The following is a 19,608-nucleotide window of genomic DNA, read 5'->3' on the forward strand; positions in this document are numbered from 1 at the left end:
AGTGCTATGGGAATTGTTGTCTTGACGACCATTTTGTGGAGGCCCTGTAAGTGTTCCAGCAAGATTATGGGGGCGAGGGAGGAAAGTGTGTGTGTGTGTGTGCGTGTGTGTGTGTGTGTGTGTTGAGAAAATCAGTTCTGGCTGGAAATGCCTGAATGACCTAATGCACATCTGTGAGTGTTGAACTGACAGAGAAAAGTTTCACTAGTTTAAAGAGAAATAAAAGTTAAAGACTTTCCATCAATTTGTTTTATTTACCATCTCTGTCTATTAACAGTCCATTTACCCTCTCAGTAACCAAACAATTTCTCCTCACTCTCCCAGTATAACCAGTTCAGGTCACCCCTCAAGATCCTTCATTAGCATAGCATTTAGCCAAATCTGTGTTAATAAACAAACATGGTGTTATGTGACACTGGGCTCTGACGGTGCGTTCAAGGACAATCGGATCAGCTTGTGGCCTTCAGCAGCTGCTTCTGTTCTGAGCCGCCATCTTTTATTCAACAGTAACTAGATCCAACACACACCCGTTCTCAGGTTCCTTAAGCATCTGTTCACAACCTCACAACCTGTGTGTGTGTGTGCGTGTGTGTGTGTGTGTGTATAGAGAACAGACACACACACACACACACACACACACATATATATATAAATGGGATATTATAATTTAAAGATAAACAAACCTATCAAAGTGACGATTAATTACTCTCTCTAGTTACATTTAAACATGACTTTTAAAATGTGTTCATATTTATTATTATGATAAAATGTTATCCGACTGTATCGAGGGCAAATGATCAGTGGAGTTTAAACTCCATCACATCTTCTTGTGCATTTTATGAAAATTTAATAGAATCACCAGAATATCCCAAACTTAATAATGCGATGAGCTGCAGTCAGCATTTACTGAAATAAACTTAACAATTCATTTAATTCATTTAAAATGATTAATAAGCATATATTAAGCAGATTAGCATCCATTATGAAAGTAGGTTCGTGACACACTTCTGGTTTTTTATGATGAACTATACTTCCTAAAACCACAATTGAAGTCTGGAAGAGAAATCAACTTCAAAGAGCCCCAAAGGAAAATATTCAATGACTTTTTTTTCCAACTTCGGTGCAAAAATGGAACAAAATCAGCAGTATTATATTATCACTGACACACTGTTGTGATATCAGCTTACGCCTCCTCCTGGGAGAGTCACATGACCTCTGTTAGGGTGTGAAGATGGGGTGTGGGTGGGGTTGGGGGGGTCTCAATGAGAACCACATGGAGGGTGGGGAGAGAGAGAGAGAGAGAATGAGGGAGCAGCTCTAGAAAACATCTGTGTCTCCAGGACCAGAACGAGGACTGCAGACCAGGAGCTGCCCAGTCCACCCAGCATGTCCGAGCCCATCAGAAGAAAAAACTCCAGCAGACAACTCCTGGAGAACCTCATCAGGTAAGCTAAACACGCTTCTCTCACAGGCACCATGGTACCATTTATGATCCGTGAACGAAATTATCCATGTGTTGAATTTGATGAGAGTCCAGCGAGTACTGCGAGTATCAAAGTATTCAGCGTTCACAGGTACGGTTGCAAGTACCAACTGCAGCTAAAGAGGCTTTCACACCATTCATCTGTAAATCAACCATGAGAGACAATATTTAGCGTTGTTCAGTTGGAAAAAACCTGCAAAGAAAAACAACAGAAAAGAGTAGAAAAAGAGCCCAAAAAGGTTCCAGAAAAGAGTTGAATTGTAGCCCAATTCGTCGTAACAATCACATTTTTCCCTCGGCTCTTGGCAGAAAAACCATTGGCTGCAAATGAAAAGTTGAAAAGCAGCTTGCTTGTCTCATCCTGGTTGAAAGAATATTTGTGTGGCAGCCAGATCGAACACACGCAAACCTGACAGCAGCCATGTTGACAAACGTGTAATGTGTGTTTAGATGAAATACGTCAAACTTTATGAAGATGAAAACAAACCGTGCAGTCTCGTAAAAAAAACAAAAAAAAAGATGTCCATCATGACTTTATCAAAGAATTGATTAGCCCGATGCGTTCAATGACCACTGACTGCAGTAAAATACACTATAAAACGATGATGCTGATATCAGATCCACAGCAGAAAGGGAAAAGAAAAAAAGAAATTCCCAAAAGTTGAAATCTTTGGCTCGTGTTCGGATTTTAGAACAACTATTTTACGTTTAAGACATCTATTGTGACACGAGGAGAGCCAGAACAGCTGAACTTGGCAGCTGATGCTGGAGGTTTTCCAACCGTTGGATCACACGCGGAGATATCTCTGGTGGTCTTCGCAGAGGTGTAACTTAAACAATTCTGCATTAACAAGAAAGTTTATGATTGGCAGAATAAACCGTAGAAAATAAAACGTTCTTAAGCAGAACATCAGGTTAGAATTAAGCGTTTTTTATCTATTTATGCTTTATCACATTGTTCAGGAGGAAACAGATGCATTTAATCTTCTACTTGTTTTCACACTAGAGGAACCATTCCAAGGTTCTTAGAACCATTGACTGGAAGTATCCCCTACTTGCTGTGTTTGTGCTTCAGTAACTACAACAACTTAAGCTTTAGGACCATTTTTAGGGAGGATTTTAAAAATATATATATAAATATAAACATTGTGTCGCTAATAGATTTCAACACTGAGAATTTCCAAAGTTTATTAGTAATCAGTTTATTAAGACAAATGAGACATAAAACATGATTGTGAAGGCTGTAAACAATATTAGGGTTTGTTTTTGTTTGTTTGTTTGTTGTAAGGGTTCAGTTTAAATGTTAAAACTCCAGCGCGGAGACTTTAACACCAAAAAAATGACATTTCAACCATTTTTGCTGAGACAGAGCATTTGTAAAGTTTGACTGACATTTAAAAGGGACAAGAGCCCAAATGATCGTATAATTCCTACTTTTCCTGACTTCTGTTCCTCAGTCACACTGGTTCTTGTTTCCCGGGTGACGGGCGGAACGTTGTTGTGTGACCTCACTGAAACTGACACTGAGCTTTGAGTTCAATAGCTTCTTTTATAGCCGCAGCTTCCTTAATGACCATGACATCATCTGGCTGACTCCTGCACTCCCTCCTGTTCAGCTGCACGCACACACACACACACACACACACACACACACACACACAACACACACACACACACACACACACACACATGCACACACACACACACACACGCACACACACACACACACACACACACACACACACACACACACAGAGAAAATGTCCCCGGGCCTCCATTGCCTCATCGTGTAAATGGTGGAAAAAGTGACTTGTGCTGGACAGATTTTAATCCAAAACGTCCTCTTTTCAGTTTTGTGTCGCAGCCTCGTGTCAAATGTCCCAGTAAAGATACTGGGCACCAGTCCCACTCAGTGAAGCTGAACACATAGCCATCAGCGTACATTTGCTTTGCAACTGCGGGAACTACTACCCCACTGCTAAGGGGGTGCTACTTTCCTAAGGTTCAGGAACTCTGTCTGGAAAATATGGAGCTCTGTTAACAGGAAGAAACCTTGAGCAGGTCCAGACTCCCACAGGAGGGACCCTCCTCCTGACAGCCTGTTAAATAAGGAGAACATAAGGAGTGAGGACAGAACAGACACACACATTATGTGTGTACTCACACATGAGCTCATCTACGTGTTCAATTCCCAGGAATTTCCCCCTTTAATCATACAGAACACAAGACCTATCATTAGAAGCTCTGTGCTGATTGGTAGCAAAACATCAGCTGGGTTTGGCAGATTTTCATCCTCACGTTACCTATAAAATCCGTTGTGAATCAACACATTGCTGTTCTTGCTGTTTATGTTTCCTGATGATCCCCAAAGAAAATATCATCTGTTTTCACTTTCAGCTCTTCACTGTCTCACGCTCAGACACGTAGCACCTCTGGTGAGGGTTGAGATCCAGATAAGTCAAACTTATCCCCACTCGATCCATTATTACCCCTCCCGCCAACAAACGGCCAACGCAGTCGTTTCACACATCCGGTCAGTTCACGGCGGCGTGTTCCAGACTGGTTCCCAGTGGTTCTCTGATTCTCGTGGATGGGAACCTGACCCACCTGATGACGACCACGGTGTGCTTGGTTACCTTAATGTTATTTAATGTTACTCAGTAACGATAAAAAAAAAGGCTTCTAGAGCTGCAGCTGTTTGTAAAAAATACAAAAAGCCTCAACTGTTGCAGCCTCTCAGCTGCAGCTCATCAGGGCAGCAAAGTCGTGTTTAGAGGAGATCAACACAACTCTGGAGGTTCACAGCGTCACCATAAACAGCCGCGCTGACAAACGTACACGGAGCAAATGCACGATTCCAGCATCTCATCTGATTAGGAGAGGTTTGGTTTGGATTTTCCAGGCGTCTTTATCTTCCAGGCAGGTTTTCAATAAGTCTCCTGCTTTGGCGCCCCAGAAAATCTATTTGTTGTGTTTACTGTCGTCATGGCAACACGTTGTTTGCCGTCCATGTCTCAGGAAAGCCATCGCTGCCGAACCACATCAGAACCTGACGCGAGCTGACGTGCGCAGATTTAGAATCAGTCAGAAGGATCTGTAAAAATTCTGGTGGCTCCAGCCGAGGCTCTCCCTCCGTCTTCCGCTCTGCTTCTCCTCTCTCGTCTCCGTTCCTCTCCAGAGGCTGAAATTAAGTGGAATGACAGCAGCTGGCTGGAGCTCGTCCAGATGTGCTGAACAATGAAAAGCGTTATTGTAATCATGCTCCTCTGGAAAGAGTAAACCCAAATTAGATAGAAGAGACTTTAGTGATGGGGAGATCAATTCATTATTTTTGGACGTTCAGACAGGAAAATGTTAGACAGTTATTGAATTTCTATGATGCCCGAGAGTAAACTGGTTGACGTGGACCCTGAAGGCAGCACGGGTGGGTGTTTATGATGCTGGTGTCTGATTCCAGGGTGACGGCCCAGCGGAGCCAGGAGGATGCTGAAGAGGTGGAGCGGGAGCGGAGGAGGAGGAGCAGAGAGAGGGACAGACGAGAGGACAGTGGGCTGCAGGACAACCGGACAGAGGACAGGCAGTCAGTTTTCACTGTCTCATTATTCACAAGATTTTATTTTAGGCATTTTTAGAATCCAATGGTAAAGACAGAACACACATCTGTCCTGTCTCCTTAAACACACACCTGTCCTGTCTCCTTAAACACAGACCTGTACCGTCTCCTTTAACACACATCTGTACTGTCTCCTTTAACACACACCTGTAGTGTCTCCTTTAACACACACCTGTACTGTCTTCTTTAACACACACCTGTCCTGTCTCCTTTAACACACACCTGTCCTGTCTCCTTTAACACACACCTGTAGTGTCTCCTTTAACACACACCTGTAGTGTCTCCTTTAACACACACCTGTCCTGTCTCCTTTAACACACACCTGTCCTGTCTCCTTTAACACACACCTGTCCTGTCTCCTTTAATACACACCTGTCCTGTCTCTGTAAATTTCTTGTTCTTATTTTGTTGATCTTTTGTCCTCATTAAGCTTCAGCAAAGAACTTTGTTGTTCTTCTCAGTAATGTAACTGAGGATCATTACATTGATAACGTGAAGCTTTGTTCGGGTTTAACTCACTGAATCCGAAGGTTGGATCTGATTTGTTGTTTTGTTTTTAAATAGTTTGGAGGTTTTTTTCCGCCATGTTTGTGTCTGAGTTGAAATGTTTAACTTGCAGCCTCAGTTATTTATCGAGCTGATGAGGTCTCCGCTGATGGTTGGATGAGCAGGAACAGGAAGTGTCATTGTTTCCTTGGAGCCTGAAACGGCAGGTCTGATGTGTTTATGATGGTGTTGGTCTTCAGGCCGGAGGAGGAGCTGAAGCCCAGCAGCAGCAGCAGCAGCAGCAGCAGCAGCAGCTCGGCTCTGGAGGAGGACGAGGGCTTTGGTGACTGGAGCCACAGGACGGAGAACCGGGGGGAGTCGGAGGAGTGGAGGAGCAGGAGGGGGAGGGTGCAAACATCTCCAACGCTGCAGCAGAAATCAGGACAGGAGGAACAGCAGGAGGATGACGAGGAGGAGGAGGAGGTGTGCAAGTTACAGCAGGCTTCACGAAGAACTCCAGAAGTAAAGACTCTGTTTATTGTGGTGGATCACTGAATATCCTCATGCTTTTACCTTTTCTCCTCTTCCTGTTCTGACTGGTTTTACTTCAGTAACCTGTCGTCTCTGTAGGTGTCCAGCAACAAAGCCAAGGTGTTGCACAGCTCAGCCATGTTCCTCCCTCACGAAGCTGAGCTGCAGCCCAGCGCGAGCCAACCAGCACACAGGAGCTCTGACCTGGTTACCGGGACGATGGATTCACGGTGCGTTGTCTTCATTTCCTTCAGGATGTTTCTCTTGGATGACATCCGGGTTTAGAGACATCTATCATCTGTCGAACCGTCTCTTCAGTGGTGCTTGCAGTGTGGATGATCAGGAGCAACGCCGGGAGGAGCCGAGGGTTCCGCAGACACGGTGGAGGTCTGAGGGACCCCTACGGGACGACGAAGAGGACGAAGAGCTGATTCTGAATGAGGTCTGAGTTCTATACTCTCTGTTGTTTGTCAGTTGGTCTTTAAATTATTGAGCCCCCCCAAAAAATTACTTTTTACTTCATTTACTTTGTAAATATTTTCGCAACCTTAAAGAAACATATTGTAGTTCAACATTGTTGCTTCATTTATTATGAAAAATGTATCCCAGCCCCTCCCTCACTGACACACTCATTAAATCTGTATTATTTCATTCATATTGTTTGATCTAGAACCAACCTAGGAAAATTAAAAAATCACAGTGAATACTGAAAGTATTACGAGCAGAACTTCATTTCCTTTCTTTAAACATTTGGAGAGCAGATTTTTTTCGCTTAAATTAAGTTTGTGGGGTTTACGAGCAGGCCTTCTTCTTCTCTGCTTTTGCTGCGTTAGACTGGAGGAATGTGTGAAACCACCGATGCCAACGAAGCGTCACGTTGGCCTCCAAACTCTTCATGTCACAAAGCTTTTATGTTGTAAAAGGAATTCAGACGTAGATGAGGAACGTTACGTCAGGAGTTCTGTTCTCTGTCAGCGTGGAGGCATCAAAGTTACTGCAGGTTTTCATTAAAAACCATTATCAAATGCATCCGAGCTTATTGATGATCACTGTTCACTGAATTCGGCTCCAAATCTGAGAAAAAGGTGAAAAGATACATTTTTGGCTCCACAGATGTGACGTATGACCCAGGAAAATGACCCAGGAAAATGGTCCTGATTTTAGTCTGAAATCTGTCATATCAAATCCCATAGAGACACAAGTCTCCCAGCCCCTGCTCTTCCTTACTGCCTCTGTTTTCATGTTTTCCTGTGTTCCTGTTTTTCTAGCTGGCAGCAGAGAGCGGGGAGGGCGGGGAGGCTGACAGGAGGTCAGTGGGCAGCAGCAGGGACGAGGAGGCCATGTGCTGTTATGGACCCATGAGCCCAACATTCAAGGTGTCTCATCTGAGTCAAATTCACATCGTTTCTGTGTCAAAATGTTCTAAATGAATAATATCAAATATCCTTGGCAGAGAGATGGGTCACTCTGACCGGTTTACAAGACTGTAATTTTCAGTTTGTATTGCTGACATGGTTTTGTTTTGTTTGCTTCATGCTTCCTGCTGTCTCATCAGAAACTCCTCATCCAGTTTTACCCAGTAAGTTTGTGTCAGATTTTACCTGTTTTTGAAACAGAGGGTTCAGGTTTTTTTAAGACCCATCTTCTTTGCAGGATGAAACAACCAGCAGAGTCTCGACAGATGGGAAGTGCACGGTGAGCCACAGTCTCTCATCCACCCTACATGATCAACAAGTCCACTCTGATTGGCTTTTGCAAATTGTGCTAATTACGGGACGAATTATTGCCTTTTAAGTTATTTGGTTTTTTTATTGAATTGGATTCAAACGGAAGGCAGCAGTGATGTTACAAGTGATTGTTCTTTAGGCATTATTCTCATTATTTAAGACTTTAATCGAACGTTCTCTCACAGATAATCGAGAGGACAGAATCCTTGAAGAAGAGGTGAGTCTGAGAGCAATTGTAAGTTTACTGTTTTTAGGTGGAAAAATGGGGAAAGCATCCAATAACTGGACACCTGGCATGGACATTATATCATTTCCAGTCCTTCCAGCGTTCCAGCGAAACCCCCTTTTTTTTCAAATAAGCAATTTACATATTCCCCAATGAGACAGGGGTGACATCGTGATTCTGTGTCACCCAGATTTATTAGAAAAGTGCATCAATTCTAACAACATGTGTCCTTTGATCGGCCTCATCTGAGCTCCTTTTCTGCAGCACAAACAGCGTAAAGAGGACGTCTCTCCCTGTTACTGTGTCCAAGATTAACAGGAAGCTGGAGATGTATACGCAGGCACTGGAGGTACATTTTTATGTTATTATTTTAGCAGGAATACAAACTCAGTGCTGTGATACTGTGACTTTTTAGTCTTTTGTTGCTGTTGTTTTCTGCACATTGCTTGTTTCTCTTAGATCTCCTCAAAGGAAAATAGATCGGGCACTCCGTCGCTGACGGACCTGACAGCAGCCTCCGAACCCGTCTCTTCCAAAAAGAGCCTGTTTGAGGGTGGAGAAGCCTGGAACCAGAACGTCCCCTCTGTCACCCCATCGAAGGTTTGATCCTTGATAATGTTCAGGGATATTTTTATTGATTTTTAAATTGTCATTTCAAATTTTCTCATTTGAAAAACAACAGGATGCAGATGGCTTAAAAGTGGGGGTGGCTGACCTCATCAATCAGTGGGTCAGAGGAAGTGAACATGGGAGCCGGTGCGGCTCACCTTTCACACCAGCAGTAAGTCCCAGTTTCACCCGGAATGTATCCATCATGGATATTCTTTTCCTCTTAACTCTGCGAGTCTTGAACTGTTTCTGATCACTCTTCATTTTGTTTTATTACTTCCTCAATTTGAATTAGTCTCATTTCCTCTTCTTCCTGCACCCACATCCCCAGCTCCACTTCATCTGTTGTGAATCATCTCATCTCAGTATAACGCGACACTGGCCCCTAGTGGTCACAGCTGGTTCAGAACACCCCCCCCCCCCAAAAAAAAAAAAAATTTAAAAAAAAATCAACAAACACTTGAGTCACACTTCCCAGATTTTCAGAGCTTTAAAAAAAATCCCTGTTAGTGGTGTGGGTGGTCTCCACATGCATCCCTACAACATCTGAACATGATACCACCAGTGGTCTCCTAAAATAGCTGTGGGGGTTTCAAACAGTAATCTGAACAATATGATGTATGATAACAAATACACTGTATGTTGAGATTTTTTTGTTTTAATACTCGATCGATGATGGATAATGCGTCACTGACAGAAAGTGTTGAATTTCAGGAAGGCTCCACCTGTAAACGATACAGGTTTGTGGTGACGGGTCACGGAAAATATGAGAAGGTTCCCATTGAAGGATATGAGGATACAAACAGCCCATCAGGTAAATCCAGAAAATTTAAATCAAACAGAAACTCACCACTAGTTGCTGCCCAGTATCTGGAGAATATCACACAATTCACCTTTAAATTAAAAATCCCACGTCATCTTTTCAATCTTACTTCTTGCTGGCGTATCAACAAAATCTGCCCAACTGTGACAAGAGGGTAAAATCCCCCAAATATTGAAAATCATGCAACTGCAGCATTTAAAAAAAAATAATGCTGTTATTATGTGCTGGTGACTTCTTTTGAAACCACACACAAGTTGTATTTTGAGTAGGTTTTGTGTTCATTCTGCTAGTTTTGACATACATGTCGCCAGCCAGCAGGGGGCGATCTAGAAAATTTTAACTTCTTGATGGTATTCAAAGTGGATAAAATAATGAGCAACTACAGATCTTTAGCAGTTGCATCAAATATTTATTAGTATTACATTATATTTTCATAAATCTGTGAGTATCTTTCATGGTTTCCGTGCAGCTTTGCTACACCAGTACAGGCTCTGTTGCTCTGTCAGACAATTATCAGCTCTTCTTCTTCCTCTCCCTCAACAGAGTCATCCTTTTCATCTGCACCATCTTGAAGAAAATGTTTTTGCAATGTAATGCAGGCTTAAAAAAAAGACACATGCTAATATCTGCTGGAGCAAAATCTTCCCGAACTGTGAGACTTCCATCACACTTTGACTTCCTTTTATCTTGACACCATTTTCCATCATTTCTTCAACCAACACAGGAAATTACAACCCACCTGCAGAGTCAGTCTCATGATCTGGAAATGTTATCTTCATATTTTTAATATTCAGTGTTGAATCTCACATTCACACCTCTCAGTATTCGTGGATCATTTAAAAATTTAGACAGAAAAAAGTCTAATTGTGTCAGATTATTGCTGATAAAATAAATGAATGAGGACCCCAACAGCCCCCAGATTCTAACTTACATTTAAAGTGCTTTTTTTAAAAATGTATTTGAGGACATGGCTCAGATTAAACAGTAAATCTATGTGTTGACAAGGGCTGAAAGGATTTTTGAATTCAGCCCATTTAAAAGGAAAAGGCAATCTTCCAAATTATCATGACTAAAACCTGAAACCTTGCAGGTTGTGGTTGTAACTTCTTATAGTCACTGATCGATTAGATCTGTCCATTCGACCCCCTCCCTGGACCTGCAGAAACTAAAATCCACCAAATTCCACCTTCAGCCTTCAACTATCATTCAAACCCACCTGCTGCATTGATTCAGGAATGTAAAAGCTTCTTATCACAGATTAAAAACTGCCTGCCAGCGGTGCCCCCCACCCCAACTCACCCCGCTCCCCAATCTTATTTAGAAAAATAAAAGCATCTGCATCACAGAATAATTTTAAAAAACTAAAATGAGGCAACTGCAGCACACGGCACAAGCGCTCGACAAATAAAAAACACGTGGCAGAAAACACAAACCTCTTCCCCCCAATAATCTTATTTAGTTTTAGAAGTGTAACATACCTGCGTTACCACTGTTATTTATATTATTAACACTATTAACAGCTCATTTAAACACTAAATCATCAGATCTTCAAACTTTGTTTCGTTTAACCCCTCAAGTTTAGAGTTTAAGACCCTGACTGGAGTAAATGTACCCTTTTCCCTTTAAGTTCCTGGACTTCTTCTGCCCCCCCTTCCCCCACTGATTGCACGCCTCATTGACACTACACATCTGTCTTCTTTGCCGATGTGAATCCTCTGGCCTTTCGGTTGAAGTCCTTGCATTCGTCCTCCTGACTCTTGCGTTTTATCAGGCTCATCTCGAACACCGCTGCTATTTTGGTCAGAGGCTTGGCCGCCGCCTCCTTCAGCTTCCTGGCATCGAAGCGCGGGCTGTACAGCAGAACTGGCAGGCGATTGACGAAAGACGGAACTTCTTCCTGGCTGCGCTTGGGGGGTTTCTTGCCGTCTGAATCTTTTTTGCCAGCCTTGATCTGCTGCATGATCCTGTCTTTGGTGGAGAACATCTGAAAAAGGAGCGCATCCCACATCTTCAAGGCTTTGGCATCTTCTGTCTTCAGGACTGCCTCCTGATTGGTCAGCCTGTCAGAAGGTGGTTTGTCGTCATCTCCCAGGTCTGGTTTCTCTTTACCGCTGCTGGAATCCTCCTGAGGTTTGTCTTCCACCTCTGGAAACTTAGGTTCCTCCTGCTCCACAACCATGTGTTTCTTGAGCCGCGCCCACCCGCTGATTTTGCTCTTAAGACCTTTGACTTTTGCCCTGATGTCCTTCTCATCAGTTGAAGATGCAGTTGATGTCGCTGACTTCGTGGAGAGGTTGACTTCTGGGGTTTTGGTCTGCACAGGTGGAGTTTTGGTCCTCAGCACACCCGTGTCTTTGAGACCAGGTTTTGGCTGAGATGGCAGTGATGTTCCGCTGTTTGGAGGCGGATCTTTGACTGAGCCCGAGGCCTGAGGCAGAGAGGCAGGAGGGGCAGAATCAATCACAGCAGCTTGAACTATGGAGGCTTTCATCAGTGTGTCTGTTGCCGGCTCTGCAGCAGTAATGCTCGCTACCGCTAGCCCTGTCAAAGGCTGGACCTGACCTGTGCCCGAGGCATTTAAGGAACTGTTTTCAATCTGTGGTGCTTTCGGGATGGATGGCAGATGAACTTTAACATCAGCTTCACGGGATACAAGCTGATCATGACCGCGTGTGGAGGTCTCAGTATTCAACTTTTCTTCCTTACAGGAAGTTGGTGATAAATTTGATTGCATTTTATGTGTATGGGAAACGACTTGGTCTTCAGAGCTATTTGTCACGTTTGCTTTGATCTCTGGATTTAGATTGTTGTCTTTAATGTGGTGAGCAGACATCAGAAAGGGGGGTTTAACAGCGTTATTCTGCAGAGATCTGATGGGAACTTTTGCCTGATCTTTCATGACAGCTGGGGATGATTTTGTTCCTGTACCAAGAGTCTGAGAGGAAGAGGAGCTCGGAGTTGGAGTATAACCTCGATCAGGTGTATTACGCGTTCTTGGCTGAGGTAAAGGGGAGGGTCTTAGTCTTAATGAAGGAGGGCTGAGTGATGCTTTGGAATCAGTCTGGGCTGAGGGGGAACATTTACTGGGTGGTTATTGAAAGGAACACCTGAGGCTGTTTGAGTGTTGACAGATTTCTCAGTTATGATAATGGACTGGCCAAGCTTTTTTACTGGTTCACTCTTGATTTCTCTGAGAGTGTTTTGGTTTTCTATAACATCCACTGCTTTAGCCTCAGTTTTAAGCGGGGATCTTGAGGTGGTGCTCTCAGCTTCTGCGGAATTTATAGTTTCAGTGGGAACTTTTAAAGATCCAACTGCTCGCTCTTTAACATCTGTGGTGTGATCAGTAATTTGTTGGGTAGATGCTCTCTGAACTGGTGTTTCTGGTTTTGTGTAGTTCTGGGTTGTCATTGTGACCAATGTTGCTAAGTGACCTTCAGGTCTGTTAGATCTTAGCTGAAGACTTTTAGGTGCAACACGCCTCATTCTGGGGCTGGGCGGCACAGTCGCTTCAAACGGAGGCGCGGTGCTCACTGCTTGGACTGGTGGAAAGTTTTCTGTATCATGTGCACTGGAGCTACTGGTATGATTGCTCTGCAGTAAAATATTAATGTCTTTTGAGGGCCTGCCCTCTTGAATTCCTGCAGCAGGTTCAGGTGAGACCACATCTGTCAAAGATGTGCTAATAGTCGTTAACTGACAGTTAGGAGGATAACCAGTAACACCAGTGGTTTTGGGGTTTGATTCTTTGACTCTACTGGTGTCAACATTATTACAGCTTTGGTGTTTAGTAGTGTTTGTTGTTTGTTGAGCTTCTACATTAACTAGGTTAGGCAGTGTGGTTTCCGCTACAACAGCGGTTTCAATTGCTTTTGCAGTCGGCTCTCTAATGGAATTTTTGTGCAAATTTGCCATTTGGCCAACGTTGTCCTGACCACCTGAGTTGATGCTACATTGTGTGTCCATCAGTGGTTTATCGATGGTTAGCTCGAGCTGCTCTTTTATGGGTTGCCTGGCTGTTGCAGCTAAAGTCCTTTTAATATCTGAAATGTCTGATTTTGCTTGTGGTGGGTTGATCACTAATGTACCCGGCGCCCCATGGATCTGCATCTCTGTGGTTTCCCCACCGTGATTGTTAACGTCTGCTCTGGCCTGTTGTGGATGTTTCGTATTCTGGATCACAGGGATTGAGCGGACACCATAACCTGCAGAATATACGGACGCTCTGATCATCTCGTGTGGCAAAGTGGATCCCTCATTAATGACGACTGATGCTTTTGAGAATTTGGCCTCATTTTTGTCAAGGTAGCATCTGTTATTAGCGGATACTAGAGATGGGGTGTGTTTGTTTGCCTGTTTTGATAAACTGCTTTGTGTTTGATTGAGTGTCCTATAAGCTTCTTCTTTCTGTGGCGTGGTTACTGTAAAGATACCATTCGGAATGGCACTTCCTGTATATTTGGACTCTAGCTCTAGCGCAGAAGTGACTGGGTCACGATGATGGCTGACTGTTATCTGACTGTCACCACCTGCAGGCGGGACTGACTTTAGCTCCGACTGCCCTGACTTTACAGCTTGGACCTCAGCTTCTCCGTCCATAGGTGAGTGGACAGGATTGGGCCCTTCTGCACTCTGAGGCATTTTTGAATTTAAACATCCATTTGCTACATTCGAGGCACAACATGGAGGAGCTCCACTCTTTGTCAAACAGGGGATCTCTGCAGACAGTTGTGATCCAGTTTGACTGTGCACCTCACCTGCTTTAAGTGCTGGTATTGGAGCGTCAGAACAGGAGGATTTTAGTGTGGACATGTTGCTTGCAGATTGTGGCACAGTTTTCTGTACCAAGCCAAGAGGAAGAGGAAGGTCAGGTTTTATTATGTCCACTTTAGATTTAAGTGTTTGTGCTCCATTTCTGAGACCTTCAGACAGACTATCCTCAAGCACCTCTTTCCTCCCTATAGAGTCTGTTAATAGAGGCTGCATGCTGTAACCATCACAAACCTTCATCACTGAAGAAGAATCATGCCCATTGAGTTGTTTAGTCACAAACTGTGACCCCTGAGATGCACCTACAGCTACATCTGACTGTGTTTTGTTTGAATGACTGTCACTAGGTGTGGGGGATGCAAAGCTGTGATGTGTTGCAGGAGTCTTAATGCCACCGTAAGCAATATACTCTGTTGGTGTAAGTCCGTAATATGCTGAGCGCGATTTGGGCCTCGACATTGCTAATGACATCTGAGTCCCCAATAATGAGGTCAGAGATTTTCGTGCCTCGACCACCGGCTGATAAATGGATGGCTGGGGCTTTGGACTTGGTGGCATTTGTGTAAAATTCACTGGTTTGGGGCTAAAATTTGAAGGTGTGGAGCAAAAAGTTGGAACTTTTGGCAAAACTGAAGTTTCATTAACGGGATTTGCTTGCAGTTTCAGGATGTCAAGATCTTTTGGCTTTGGTTCATTCACAACACGGTCAGGTGTAATGACAGCGGACGACAGTTTATGATTTATGTCATTTTTTTTAGCATTGTGTATATCTATTTCTATGCATTTGTTGGACGGTTTACCTAAACTGATGTGATCAGCATCTGTTGGCTTCAGGTGTGTTACAGCTGGTGGTTTACTTGTACCATTAGCTGGAATTGCAGTGCAACTTGGAACCTCTTTGAGAACTGCTGGCATTTGTAAACTCTGAGAAGATTTAAAAGCAGGACTTGCAGCAAACAAAAGTGGGTTGGGTCTGGATATTTCAAAAATGGGTGTGGGCCCTCGAGATGGTGTGCAGGAGGGTGTTTTAGGTCTTCTCCCTTCAACCCTGGAAGTGGCCACCGGTAACCATTCACCATTTGTCCCTGAAACAGGTGTACTCTCCTTGTAAATGTTAGACGATGATGCTCCCTGGTAGTTTACCAACGAGAGATCCTGAAAGGACGGAGGTTTAGCAATTTCGTAAAACGTTGCCTTGGAAGTGTAGATCCTGGTTTGTGCGGTGGTGGGCTTCATCTCTCTCACTGCTTCGACCGTTGACACTTTGTTTTCCTCAGAGGACGTCTGGGCAAGGTAGGAGTTACCTGTAGGTGTCGAGGCCAGTGACGATGCCTTGAACTGAGCCTCATCCCTCGAACTGTTTGTCTCTCCTTTTCTCTGAATAAAAGCTTGTGTCTGACTGTTTGAAACTGACAGCAGCAGAGGAACAGGAGGTAGCGCTGTAATCTGAGAAGGTGGCGAGCTTGGGCCACTCTTGGGGTTTGCTGGGGAGAGGGTCACGCTGCGTGTTGATATTTTAGTACTGGACTGCAAAGTTGTGATGATAGGGACTGTGGTCACAGTCTCATGGGCTTTTGGGGCTGCACTGAAAGTGAAAGCAGATGAATGTTGGAGTTCCTCGACCTGCTCAGGTGGTGAAGTGGAAGGTGGCATCAAGAAGGGAGTGGCGTCGTCAAATAAAGAGGAGCAGCACTCATATAGTGGAGCCACTTGCTCTTCAGATGTCCTGGTTATGGAGGATGGTGGAGGGCTGCCAACATGGCCACTGTCAGGTCGAGAGAATGCAGATGCAGACTGACCACAAAGGGAACCAAAAGGGAACCCAGAGACTGATGAATCTGCAATGTAGTCTGAATCTGGGGTCTTTGGTGGCGTGGACTGATCACTGTGCTCGAGTTCGGTGCTTGCTTCGTTGACGGGTGACAGACAGGAGCGAAACGGGACAGGCGTCTGAGAGAGGCTGCCTCTTCTCTTAGCTCTCTTTTTCTTGAGTTTCTGAAGCCGCACATTGTCCTTTCCTGGTTTTGGCAGCAGGGGTGGTGGTAGATACTGCTGGGTGAGGTCTGGATCAAGCCCGTTTCTGTAGCTTACCTCTATCGGCATTTCAGACTCCTACAGGACAGATGAGAAACATCACTCTATCTTCCATTTTCAGTGTCAAATTTATGTCAAACACATTGTTTGTACTTTCTGTCAGTAGTTTAACATCTGCTTGTTTGTAATAAATGAAGATAAAATCACAAACAACATCCAACAAAATGTCTCCTGATTCTGATTTTTGAAAAAAAAAAATTCTGATTCTTTCAGAAAACTGCTGGTCTAACAAATAGAAATTCTAATTATTGTGTCTGTGTTTTTTCAGCTCAACAGTTCTACGAAGATTTGTGAAATGAAATACTGGACTCTAGAAGAAATCTTAAAGGCAAAAATAATGTTTGGAATGACACACACTGCCCCCCATCTCTTTGACAATCTTTGTTTTTGAAGCTACCAATTTTATCTTTCTGACCTTTTCTTATCAAACATGTAACGAAGCAATTTCAGATACTATTTTTATGTTTATACTGATTAAAATATGTTCTAAATATGGAGACTTCAGCTATTTTCTTCCAGTCCATCTCCTGTCCTGTGTTCATCGGCGAGACTGATTTAATGCGTCTGAGAAAAGTCTGCAGCTGGCTTTAACGATCTGTGAGCTCCCACGACAACTGGCTCATTAGCAGGTTTTCAAACTCCTAATTGGGTCCTGAAGATGCTGCATGGCTACAAGAAACGTCACTATTGGAAATAGAAAGGCATGTAAAGCTGATGCTTATGGCAAAGCTACTATGAAATGATGACAAACTGCTCATGAAAATAGCCTCAAGGAGACGGTCGGATTTAAAAATGACCTCTGCAGGAAATAAAGGTACGCCCAAAGGGAGATGATTGATGTAAACTTTGGGGACCCGAACTGAATGGGGGGTGTGAGGTGGGTGTTATTTTACCAATCCAAATTTTACTCTGCATTTGTAAAAACAGCCACATTCAACAGTGTGACTTGAACTGGAAAAACAGCCGAAAAAAAGATGCGAAAGACATGCTGGGAAATAGTCTGACAAAGCCAACCAATTGTACAGTTTGGAGGAGGAAAAAGTTCTGTCCCCTTGTAAAAGTACCATCATTGAATTTAAGAGCTTACAACCATCCGAACTGTGATTCCGTCAAACCTTTCAAGGAACAAATATCCACCTTTCCTTTTAAGAGACAGGTAATTATAATCAGAAATTATAATACTGAAATATCACCAACCCTGTTACTATAACATTTCTGACAGGTAAGACCAGAACCTCCAGCTGATCCATCATCCCCGCATGGTGCTCAAGCCAAGAAACGATCCTAAGGTCGACCTAGTCACGATTGCAAGGCCTGACAATCCCAGTGGAGTGACCCCAGTTAGCCACCATTAAAGGCTCCAAAGGCTGCATCAAAAAGATTTTAAATAAATACTTTTGGTTGCTTCATTAGCAACAGTAAACACAGGCCAACTAAGTAAAACGTGACATTATTCATAACATTTTTTAATGAGAAACAGCAAGTGACTAAAGTTTTATTTTTCTCTGGAATGTCAACAGGAAATGTGTTTAAAATTGAAAGGAAGGAAGTAAAGAGCCAACTCTGAGCAACTCTGAGTGTCATAGTCATTTATGAGGCATTATATCCCTTAGTGTTGCGTCTGATTGTGCCTTTACTGTCCTCTGGCAACAGCAACCCTATTGCTCCTTTTCAGTCTGAATAGTGGAGTCTCTTTGGGTGACACTGGAAAAGGTCCTGGCTCTAATTTTAGCTGATGGAAAACAGAGCAACTGTCCTGACACTGAGCACCTGCTGCCTGCCATCCTGCACGCTCAACAGCCTCAGTCTGCTGGAAATCAATCCCACTCCCAAATCCTCTCGGAGCTGCTCCGACCGCGAGCTTAGCCTCGAGTTTCAGAGCCGCGATTGTCAGAAATTTGCATTGATGTCAAGCTCTCACCAGCGAGGCACTGGAACCCAGCGAGTAAATTTTCTACAAGTTGGCGACACTTCAGGTTGCTCCTCTTAGACCTTATTTTCCTTTTAATATTCAACTCTTGTGTCTTTTGTGTTCTCGAGCCGAAATTTTTCTTCAGCTTTCTTTCAGTGAAGCAGTCACAGTCTCAAAGATGCCAGCAGACATGTGACAGCCCACCCCTGTCCCCTTTTAAGGCTCTGGGATTGGATATCAGGGAAAGTATAAGATTAGATTTGTGATAAACCTGTGACGTGACCTCAATCTCTCAGACTTCAGAGGGAATGAAATTAAAGTAAAGGGACAAACTTAAAGAGCTACATTATCGAAGCCATCAACACTTACCTGGAATAGAAACCGATGTGTGTGTTGCTTGAAGAGCTATAGACAGAAAGTGGAAAAAAAGTAACAGAATCAGTTAAGTGATTTACTTTTGCCAGAGTGCAGCTTTTATCAGTGTCCGACTCGAACTCACATCTGTTATTATGACAGAAAACCTGTTGCAGAAGCGTAAAAGCTGTCAGACAAATTCATCATGCCTTCTATCAAATCCATCCATTTGCAGGTTAGCGCCTGACCTCTGGCTCTGATCTGACTATGCTGCCAGATGTCAATCAAAGTTTGACTGGTTTACCTTCTGCCAGCGGCTGTCGGGACCAACTGCTCTCTGCCTGTTAATCCCTCCTCAAGGTGCCACATGGCCGACTCATCCTGAACTGAAGTGAAGCCTCGGGGAGCGAGCCGCAGCGCCGGTGGCCGCTCCAAAAATAAAACATTTGCCTTCAGTGTGCATTGCAGGGGAAGATGGGGGTTTCCGCACCACCTGAGATGGCTTAAGATGCAGCCCCTACCCGTGGTCAGAAGACGTGTCTACCTGGAGGGATGTCTGCTTTATTTTTCCCTCTGAAATGTTTCTTCCATTCTACACGGGACCAGCTGAACTCCTGCCTCACCCCTCTGACCCCTGGAAAATAACACTGCATGATTAAAATCTAAAGGCACAAGAGGTAAAGCAGCATCACCAAAATAAGCCAAACCCAATTTTAAATTTAGGGTTTGTGTCATTCTCCCTAGAACACTGTTTAAGATCTGCAGGTTAAAATCCACCAGGACCCAACACAAGGGTTTATTACTGTTTATCAGTGTTAACGTATTGTTGTCCCAGACTCCACAGCGACAGGTCTGACCTGTCGCAACAGTGATCCTCTCCCGTACCTGGAATAGCCATTTTGGCAGTGGGTCCTTGCATCCCATGAATGCTCAACTGGACAGGGATCTGAGGAGTCTGAAGGCCAGGTCAGAGACCTGGG

General features: G+C 43.8%; 3 protein-coding genes across 6 annotated transcripts; 1 reads left to right on the top strand and 2 right to left on the bottom strand.

The window, feature by feature from the left end:
- Window positions 1-1,286: 1,286 nt before the first annotated feature.
- On the top strand, window positions 1,287-16,861 carry LOC130518719 (lymphocyte-specific protein 1-like). 3 transcript variants are annotated; one of them, XR_008948125.1, is made up of 15 exons: window positions 1,287-1,445; window positions 4,941-5,063; window positions 5,843-6,104; window positions 6,213-6,343; window positions 6,432-6,555; window positions 7,382-7,489; window positions 7,669-7,692; window positions 7,767-7,808; window positions 8,026-8,057; window positions 8,331-8,415; window positions 8,526-8,666; window positions 8,749-8,847; window positions 9,390-9,489; window positions 10,042-10,150; window positions 16,631-16,861. XR_008948125.1 is itself a non-coding variant. In XM_057021548.1 (14 exons), exons 1-14 carry the CDS (start codon window positions 1,387-1,389, stop codon window positions 16,654-16,656), a joined length of 1,356 nt encoding a protein of 451 aa, XP_056877528.1. In that variant the 5' UTR covers window positions 1,287-1,386; the 3' UTR covers window positions 16,657-16,861. The 3 variants fall into 3 exon arrangements, 1 of the variants encoding a protein (XP_056877528.1); XR_008948126.1 differs by having other exon boundaries at window positions 1,305-1,445; window positions 4,941-5,124; XM_057021548.1 differs by lacking the exon at window positions 10,042-10,150.
- On the bottom strand, window positions 9,887-12,397 carry LOC130518741 (proline-rich protein 33-like). Its single transcript, XM_057021604.1, has one exon. The coding sequence runs from the start codon at window positions 12,395-12,397 to the stop codon at window positions 11,180-11,182; it is 1,218 nt and encodes a 405-aa protein (XP_056877584.1). The 3' UTR covers window positions 9,887-11,179.
- LOC130518545 (uncharacterized) lies at window positions 12,522-19,066 on the bottom strand. Of its 2 annotated transcripts, none has more exons than XM_057021245.1 (3): window positions 18,933-19,066; window positions 18,644-18,679; window positions 12,522-16,380 (listed from the first exon to the last, which is right to left on the bottom strand). In XM_057021245.1, exon 3 carries the CDS (start codon window positions 16,369-16,371, stop codon window positions 12,523-12,525), a length of 3,849 nt encoding a protein of 1,282 aa, XP_056877225.1. In that variant the 5' UTR covers window positions 16,372-16,380; window positions 18,644-18,679; window positions 18,933-19,066; the 3' UTR covers window position 12,522. The 2 variants fall into 2 exon arrangements, with proteins under 2 accessions (XP_056877225.1, XP_056877233.1); XM_057021253.1 differs by lacking the exon at window positions 18,933-19,066 and adding an exon at window positions 18,774-18,925.
- Window positions 19,067-19,608: the final 542 nt, after the last annotated feature.

The sequence above is a fragment of the Takifugu flavidus genome, chromosome 2, assembly GCF_003711565.1.
Source record: "Takifugu flavidus isolate HTHZ2018 chromosome 2, ASM371156v2, whole genome shotgun sequence".
Taxonomy (NCBI): Eukaryota; Metazoa; Chordata; class Actinopteri; order Tetraodontiformes; family Tetraodontidae; genus Takifugu; species Takifugu flavidus.

Coding starts and splice junctions, on each gene's coding strand:
- LOC130518719 (XM_057021548.1), top strand. CDS start 1,387: ATGTCCGAGCCCATCAGAAGAAAAAACTCCAGCAGACAACTCCTGGAG. Junction 5,064..5,842: donor AACCGGACAGAGGACAGGCA/GTCAGTTTTCAC, acceptor GTTGGTCTTCAG/GCCGGAGGAGGAGCTGAAGC. Junction 8,416..8,525: donor TGTATACGCAGGCACTGGAG/GTACATTTTTAT, acceptor TGTTTCTCTTAG/ATCTCCTCAAAGGAAAATAG.
- LOC130518741 (XM_057021604.1), bottom strand. CDS start 12,397: ATGAAAGATCAGGCAAAAGTTCCCATCAGATCTCTGCAGAATAACGCT.
- LOC130518545 (XM_057021245.1), bottom strand. CDS start 16,371: ATGCCGATAGAGGTAAGCTACAGAAACGGGCTTGATCCAGACCTCACC.